The following is an 8,807-nucleotide window of genomic DNA, read 5'->3' as shown; positions in this document are numbered from 1 at the left end:
TCGACCTGCCGTAAGTTGGCTAGGGTTGCCTTGGACTACGAACGATGAAAAATACGTAATGCGTAATGCGTATGCGTGATACGTAAGGGGGGGGGGGGGGGCTCTGGGGCGCGCGGGGCGAGATACATAATCCGGAAACGTGAGACGTGGTACGTAAGGCACCCGCCGCGCGGGCCATTGCACCGTCCCCGGGGCAAAGCTTTGCGGTGAAAAGGACGTATGCGTAATGCGGATACGTGATACGTCGAAGACGCCCCGCCCTCCGCGGGCCGCGGCGCACCGGCGGAGATCCATAATCCGTATACGTGACACGTGGTACGTATGAGGCAACCAGAGGGCCATCGCACCGTCACGCACGCGATGATTATGTGTATGTATTGACGTTTTCTATTTATTTTTGAAGGGGGAGGCGTTCGACGGGCTGCGTAATGCGACGCATTTGGACTGGCAAGTGACGTACACGCACCGAGTTTACGTATTCCCGAGAGGGCGTAATGTGATGCGTATGCATATGGGCCTCTGTGCATATGCGTAGCAGTACAGACCACGATTGCCGTGCTCGCAGCAGCCGGGATCGCGGCAGAGTATGGTGGAGAGCTCTACCCGCGCACCTGCCCAGCGAGGAGCTCGACGCCGCTCCTGGCAGGCGAGGCAGGGATCTCGCACGATGTCGTGGGCGACGCCCGTCCGCAGCTGACACGTCGTGGTGACGATGATCGCGAGGAGCATCACGGTGAAGAGGAGCGTCCCGGCCCCTCGAGATGGAGGAGAGGAGGAAAAGGGGGCCGGGGCGCAGGTTCTTCTTGTATCGCAGGGGGGTAGGCTGCACACGTGTGTGTCTCGCACACACGTGAATTCCAAATCCGCGAGCCTCTCGGCAGGACGCTCCGTCGTCGGATCCGTCGTCCTCGGCCTCGGGCCACATGTCCCAGTTCCTGCCTTCCACCCAGAAGCGGCTGACCAACATCGCGGTGGTGCGGTACAAGCGCGCCGGCAAAAAGTTCGAGGTAGCCTGCTACAAGAACACCATCATCGCGTGGCGCAACAAGGTGGAGACCGACATCGACGAGGTGCTGCAGGCGCACACCATCTATGCCGACATCGGGCGCGGCGTGCTGGCCAAGCGGGAGGACCTGATCGAGGCGTTCGGCACCGACGACGAGGACGCGGTCTGCGTCGAGATTCTGAACAAGGGCGAGTTCCAGGTGTCGGAGCAAGAGCGGTGCGCTAGATGCGCGGTGCCCAGCTGTCTGTTTGGAGGCACTTGTGCCCTTGGCCGCGCGGCCTCGGAGTCCACACAGCGCCCACCAACGCCGTATCGAGGGCCGCGGGCTCATCACAACCCTTTGTCTAGCGCCCGCCTTCCCCTCTCCCGGCCGGCCGCCGCCTCATCCCAAGCCAGCCCCTCGCACCGCGCCTCGCACCGTCACACACCAGCACCCTTCCCTTTGCGCCTTGCTCCCGCGCAGGAGCGGCACGCGCAGCTGGACGCGCTGATGAGAGACATCGCGGCGCGCGTCGCAGACATGGTTGTCAACCCCGACACTGGCCGGCCGTACCCGCAGCCAACCATCGAGCTGCAAAGTGAACCTTCTCAGAACCTTCTCGGAACCTTCTCGGAACCTTGCTGCAGGCAGCCAACCATCGAGCGCGCGATGCGAGAGACGATTCACTTTGCACCGAGCGACCGCAAGTCGGCAAAGCAGCAGGCAGCCGCTACAGACCCGCCCCCACCCCTTTCCGCGCCCGCCGCCGCGCCGCCGCCCGCCGCCGCCTGCCGCCCCGCGAAGAACGCTCTCTGCACCGTCATCATCAAAGCTGTATCTCTGCTGTGTCTCGGCTGTCCCTCGGCTGTCTCCTCTCGGCTGTCTCTCGGCTGCCTCTCGGCTGCCTCTCGGCTGCAGCTCGGCTGCAGCTCGGCTGCCTCTCGGCTGCCTCTCGGCTGCCTCTCGGCTGCAGCTCGGCTGCAGCTCGGCTGCCTCTCGGCTGCAGCTCGGCTACACCTCCGCAGGCGCTGCTCGTCATCAAGGCGCTGCAAGCTTCGGAGGCGATGCCGATCGAGCGGGCGCCAGCTGCCCGCCCGCGCCTCGCCCGCCCCCTCCTCGCTTCTTCCTGCTCGAAGCCCTCTCCTAAGGAAGAGAAGACGTTGTGCTGCGCTGCGCGTTCACCCTCGCTCGGGCTTCACAGCCTTGTTATTGAGAAGAAAATACGTCCTATGGCGCTGTGTTCACAGGCGCACATGCGTCTGCGGCTGCTCCTCCCGCAAGCAGAACTCGGCGAGGCGAGGGAGAGGCTGCAGGCGAGGCGGAGCCGGGAGAGAGAGGGAGATGTGGCGGAGATGGGGCGGAGATGGGGCGGAGATGGGGCGGAGATGTGGCGGAGATGGTGCGGAGATGTCGCGGAGATGTGGCGGAGATGTGGCGGAGATGTGGCGGAGATGTGGCGGAGATGTGGCGGAGATGTGGCGGAGATGGGGCGGAGATGGGGCGGAGATGTGGCGGAGATGGGGCGGAGATGTGGCGGAGATGGGGCGGAGATGGGGCGGAGATGGGGCGGAGATGGGGCGGAGATGGGGCGGAGATGGGGCGGAGATGGGGCGGAGATGTGGCGGAGATGGGGCGGAGATGTGGCGGAGATGTGGCGGAGATGTGGCGGAGATGTGGCGAAGATGTGGCGGAGATGGTGCGCATCGCCTGAGTGAGATCTGGGGAGATCTAGGGAGATGTGGCGGAGATGGTGGGCCCCTACCCCCCCCCCCCCCACATACACACACACACACACACACACACACACACACACACACACACACACACACACACACACACACACACACACACACACACACACACCGCCCCACCCCTCTCGCCCCCCGGCCCGCAAGGCGCTCGCCCCCGCAGGCGACGCGTCTGGCCGGCTGCAGCTGGGCGAGGCGGAGGCGGCGGAGGAGCGGGAGGCGCGCGACCACGCCGCCACCGCAAGGCTCGCGGCACACCCCACAACCTCGGCCGCACCTCGGCCCCACCTCGGCCGCACCTCGGCACCACCTCGGCCGCACCTCGGCCCCACCTCGGCCCCACCTCGGCCCCACTTCGGCCTGATGAGCCGCCCCTGGCTCCCCTCTCGCAGCGGCAGCGGAAGCGGCGGCGCCGAAGCGACGCCGCCGCCCGCGCTGTCCGCGCTGCCGTGTAGCGTCGACCCGTCGCTGTACCGGTGGAGACCGCCACGGGATTGAGCGAGACACAGCGAGATGCTCCGAGATCGGCCCGAGATCGGCCCGAGCTCGGCCCGAGATCGCCCTCCCGCGGCAGGCCAATCGCGGCGCTCGTTGGCGAGCTGGGAGGCGCGGTGCACGTGGTGGCACTCAAGGCGGCGGGCGAGGCGGAGGAGGCCGACTTTGGCCTCCGCGCGGCCCCAGGGTCCGCGGCCCTTTAGATGCGGCACACTGTGTGGGCAGGCGTCGGGGAGGCAGTGGTCGGGCCGAGGCGGCGGCGAGAGGGAGGGCAGGGGGGGGGGGGATAGGGGGGGATAGGGGGGAAGGCGTCTCCCGCCTTCTGGTCGCCCACGGGCCAGCCCTTGTCGCGGGGCCACCCGATGCGGCACACTCGCCGCCTCCCCTCTACAGCGAGCCGCCCTGGCGCCCTGACGCCCCCCGCCCCCCCCCCTCTCCCGCGCCCGCATCGGCCTCCTCCCGGCCCTCCTCTCCCGCAGCGCCCCCGAGGCGACGCGTCTTGCCCATCTCCGAGTAGGCTCGACCCCCGCGATGTCTCCCCCGCCGTGCCGCCGCGCGCCGCCGCCGCCGCCGCCGCTGCCGCGCCCCCCACCGCCGGCGGTAGCGGTGGCGGCAGGGGCGGGGGCGGCGGAGCCGCGCCGAGGGGAGCGGTGGGCAAGGGCGCGGGCAAGGGCAAAGGGAGTGGGACGACCGCTGCCGCCGGCCGCGGCGGCGGCGACGCGGCGCAAGACGCGCGGCGCGCTGAGCGTATGTTCCGCCTCAACTTGCGCTCCGCCGAGGCGCGCGGGGCGTGCGGGCGCCGCAGTGATGTCTCGGCGACACCCTCCGACGCACCTCGTAGGCCGGGGACCCGGTGGCGCAGCTCGAGGTTGGAAAGGCGTCGTTTGGCCAACCAAGGCCGCCAGTGCCCCCCATCAGCGTGTGAGTGGCGACTCTCGCCTCACCTCAGGCGTACTTGCACGGCGCCGGTGCCGCGGCGGACCCGGAGCAGGCGCGCCGCTGGCTCGAGCAGGCGGCGCTGCAGGGGGTCCACGCGGCCAAGGCGCATTTGGAGCAGATCTCATCACCCTGACCCAGGAGCGCCGACGCGGCCGCTCCAGGACGTGGCGAGTGATCGCATGAGTGGATCGGGAGAGCCCAAGTGCTCTCAAGTGCCCCCCCGCACAAGACGGACTCGAAAAAGACAAGTTAGCGCTACTGCGGTGTTTTGGGTGTGATTTCTGAGAGGAGATCTGGATACGTTCGTTATGAGAGGAAAACCCGTCGCTCGCGGCAGGGACGCACACCCTCCACCCACATGCAAGGAGTGGAGAGAGAGAGAGAGAGAGAGAGAGCAGTCAGGAGGAAGAGAGCGAAGAGGGCACGTCAATGGGGCGCAATGTATGCGAGAACGAGGGACGCGCACACGGTACACACGCGCCGGAAGACGGGACTAAGGCCAGTCGGCAGCCCGTGAGTACCCTGTGGAGGCTGCAGGCGGCGCGGGAGGGGACAGAGTCTACTGGAGTTCCACAGTCACGCAGAGTGGGGTGGGAAGCGAGCCGAGGATGGCTGGCTAGTCGCGCTTCCGGCGGTCCCGGCGTACAACGCCGTCAACCCATGTCGCCTGCATCGGGAGGATAACCCTTCCGAGCTGCGCAGGCGGCGGCACGGGCGGCGGCGACGGCGGCGGCGACGGCGGCGGCGTCGAAGGCGGCGGCCCCGGCGAGGGCGGCGAAAACGGCGGCGGCGCAGGCGGCGGCGACGGGCCTGGCGGCGGCGCGGGCGGCGACGGCGGGAAGGGCGGCGGCGCAGGCGGCGCTGGCGGCATTGGCGGCGGAGAGGGCTTTGGCGTCGAGGGCGGCGGGAACGGGGGAGGCGCGGGCGGCGGCACGATCGGTGGTGGCGGTGGGAAGGGCGGCGGGAAGGGCGGTGGCGACGGCGGCGAGTAGTCGGTGATGTCGATGGCAATGGCGGGCCGCGAGCAGTCGTCCCACGAGCCACCCGCGTCCTTCTGGTGGTAGCAGTTGTAGACGTAGTAGTAGTACTTTCTGCCGGGCACGGTGCACGGCACGTCGATGAAGGTGTAGGGGTGGTCGAGCCGCGGCGCAATGTCTGAAGTCATGTAGACCTGCTCCATAGTCTGCGCATCGTAGACGACGAGGTGCAGCCGGTACTGCACGTTGCACGGGCAGGTCATCACGAAATCCTCCCCGTCGAGCTTGTCGGTGAGCTTGACGCGCACGACGCGCGTCGAGTTCTCGTAGATGCCGTCCGCCGCGGCGGCCGAGCCGGTGCGCGAGTACAGCTTGATCTCTGGCGAGATGGCCTGGCGCGGGCAGCCGAAGTCGGGCACGTACGCATAGATCGAGATGCAGCCGCCGTTGAGCGGCGCGTACTGGCACTTGGGATCGTCGGCGCACGCGTTGCACTGCGTCTCTGTCGAGAGGAAGTCGTCCAGGTGGTACATGGCCTGGCAGTAGTCGGTCAGCGTGCCGCCCTCGAGGAGGACGCCGCCGTACGTCATTTTGGCGTGCGTGATCGGCATCGTGAAGTAGCCCATCGCCTCCTTCTCGTACGAGTAGGTGCCAATCTTGAACTGGGAGAGGCCCGTGTAGTCGCCGACCGCAAAGTGAACCGTGTAGGGCGTGACGGGCATCGGGCCGAGGATGAAGCCGTCGCCACAGCAGGCGGCCCAGCTCCAGTGCATGTCGATGACGTGGGCCCAGTCGCCGTGCGGGTGCGCCTCGTCGACGTGCACCGTCACGTTGTAATGGTCGTCATACGTCACGTCCTGCGGGTTCTCGTACAGAAGGACAGGGTCCGAGTTGATGCCGGTGTCACCGAGCTGCAGCCCGATTTGGAGATGACGACCGTCACGTCCAGGAGGGTGGGGGGGCGGCGCGGGCGCCCCTCACTCGCTTCTCACGAGAAGCTCACGACGATCAAAAGGTCCCATCTTCTCTGCTCCGGTTGTCCGGCGAAATCCATTTTCTCCTTGTCGGGGTAACTTCCTGTTTGTCGCTGGCTTTCGTGTTAAAGAAAGGAGTGAAGAAATATTGCAAAAAGAAAAAATCGCTTTGTCGGGGCGTAACCGTCACATATGGCCCCGAAGAAGAAGGCCAGCAGGGACAGCTCGGCGACTGCCGGGTCCAAGACCAAGGCCAAGTGGCAGCCAACAGTCCCGAGCGGTGCGCCAATCCTACCACGGCGCAAGGGTGGCCGCGCCATTGCCTGCCGGGTGAGAGGGATCACATGGGGAGCTCTCGACTTCACGGTGGTGGTGGACGCGGAGCAGCCGCTCTTCGACGTGGTGGAGCGCATCGTTGCACAGCACGGGGGCGCTGTCCACGCCGACACGCTGGTTCTCTATCGGGGCGCGTGCCCAGCAGCACACGAATGCTCAGCACCCATCGATGCGCCCGCACACTCCCGTGCAAGGCGATTGCCGTGGGCCCTCACAACCCCATTGGCCCTCGCGAGCCTCACCTCAGACTCTCGTGTTATGAGTTGGTATCTCCTCGTATTAGGCGATCCGCCACTCTCTGCACCACTCTCTGCTGAGTTGGTGAATCCATCGCGCCTGCCACCCAAGATCACCCGAGGCCCTCAAAGGATCTCTTCACGGTGCTGCCATCCCCACGCTGAGAACATGGAATAGGGGCGGCCGCTGGGCGATCTCGAGGCGGGAGGTGCACTCGAGTTGCGGTACGATTTTGTGGGCACCGCGATGGACTGCCCACTTGCGCTGCGCGAGCCCAGCCACTTTGGGACGGCGGCAGGTGCTCGTAGCAGCAACAACGCACTGCCCTCAACTGCCAGCGAAGCCGTGTGCCTCTCAGACCCGACCGCTCATGTGCGTGCTCACCCTCCTCGCCAAGGTACGAATTCCGCTAAAGAGTCGCGCCGGAGCTCTGTCGTTCGTTCGCGAGAGCCGCGGCCTAGCAGTGCCATGAGCGCGGTGTCGGACCGCCCCTCATCGCGGGCAAGCGCCTCGGACCGCCCCTCGTCACGAGCGAGCGTGGTCGACCGGCCATCCTCCCGCGCCTCGAGGTCTAAATCCCTACCGGCGCGGGCGGGCGGCTATGCCCCATACCTCAGTCGATATCGGTGAGACTCTTTGTCGTGCCACTTACTCCGAATTTCACTCCGCACGTTGTTTCCGGCCCTACGTGCGCAACAGGCTAGCTAGTCAACGCTGCTCACTGCGGGTCACACCGACAGTAGTTTCGACTGACGCGGCGGTAAGAAAACGGTGCGTTCGTCGAGCTGTGGTGAAGAGATTCGTTCCCCGGTATAAGCCGGCACGTAATCGTAAATTTACCACGCGCGAGATCGGCCACGCAAAGACTGAGTGCGACGCCCGCGCGCCGGGGGGGTCGAGGGGTTCGTCCCCTGAGGGGAGGGTGTTTTTTGGTGTTCAAGGGGGGGGGGGGTCGACGTCGTCCTTTTTTGGCACGAGTTTTTAGCGACGGGCGCGTCGTGCGTTTCTTCGTCGCCGACGACACGACACACGCGAGAGTCGTATGCCACACGTACGGTTGTTGCGCAGTGGTACAAGCCATTGCTTACGGAGCAGCTAGATGGAACAGTCGGGCCGCATACTTGGCGAGGCTCGCTGCGGCTGAGTAAGCCGTGACCCGTGTGTGTGTCTGACAACATCATCCCTGGGCAAAAGCTGCTAGGGCAAAAGGCGCCGCTGCACCTCGCGCCAGCGGGAAGGGTCCGCCTTCATCTGTTGCCGCTGGGCCGAGAAGCAGATGATGTACTCGGTGCCGCGCAGCTCAAAGGCCACCTGAGGGGGAGTGGGTGCTCGCCTCTCCACCGCCAGGCGGCGCCGGCATCTCGGAGAGAGCCTCAGCTCGACCGCGGCGCACCTCGTCAACGAGGTGGCGCCGTGCGTACGCCGCCTCTATGACCTTCTGCACGCGTGGCTCGTACGGCTGAAAGCGGCCGCCGAGCATAACCCGCCACTCAGCGCGCCCGCCCGCCGCCGTGTCCCCGCCCGCCGTCCCTCCGCGCTGGCGCGTCGCCCCGCCGCCGCTCCCGCCATCGTCATCGTCGTTGTCTTCCGTCGCCGAGTCCTCCTCCTCCGCCTCCTGCGCCCCGCTGGCGGCAGGCGCAGCCTTCTCCGCCCCCTCCTCGTCGGCCTCGTCCGCCTCCTCGGCGTAGTTCACCTTGTTGCGTCGCGCGCGTAGCTTGGCCGGCTTCAGCTCGACGGGCGCATCCTCCCACTCGCTCTCCTCGCCGTCGCTCTCCTGCGGCGATGGCCAGCGCACCGGGCAACCGTCAGCAAGGGGACATGCAAGGGGGTCGGCATGGCTCATCGCCAGCGCAACCCTCCCCCCCCTCCTCAATTCCAAGATGCCACTCAACTCTGTCTTGACTTTCCTCAAGATCATATACCGGAGGGACCCATGCTCCGAGACGGATTCACTTGATCTCAGGTGCGACTCGGTCGATTGCAGCCATTGAGGGCTCTCTGACTTATCTCGATCAAGTACGATGACATCGGTGTCTGAGTTGAGTATTCCAAGCCGCGGCAAGAACGTCTCCTCAGGTTTCGTCATCCATAGGAAGTCAAGTGCAAATTGAGCCT

At 66.4% G+C, this 8,807-nt stretch overlaps 1 protein-coding gene across 1 annotated transcript; it reads left to right on the top strand.

Annotated features, from left to right (window-relative positions):
* Positions 1-897: 897 nt before the first annotated feature.
* EMIHUDRAFT_453755 (hypothetical protein) lies at positions 898-4,316 on the top strand. Its single transcript, XM_005757187.1, has 11 exons — positions 898-1,222; positions 1,475-1,577; positions 1,650-1,709; positions 2,012-2,065; positions 2,234-2,299; positions 2,882-2,979; positions 3,127-3,210; positions 3,309-3,416; positions 3,747-4,008; positions 4,071-4,106; positions 4,179-4,316. Exons 1-11 carry the CDS (start codon positions 924-926, stop codon positions 4,299-4,301), a joined length of 1,293 nt encoding a protein of 430 aa, XP_005757244.1. The 5' UTR covers positions 898-923; the 3' UTR covers positions 4,302-4,316.
* The last annotated feature ends 4,491 nt before the right edge of the window (positions 4,317-8,807 follow it).

Source organism: Emiliania huxleyi, assembly GCF_000372725.1.
Source record: "Emiliania huxleyi CCMP1516 unplaced genomic scaffold EMIHUscaffold_92, whole genome shotgun sequence".
Classification (NCBI taxonomy): Eukaryota; Haptophyta; order Isochrysidales; family Noelaerhabdaceae; genus Emiliania; species Emiliania huxleyi.
Note: the sequence above shows the minus strand (reverse complement) of the source record. Positions and strands in the feature narration are given on the sequence as shown.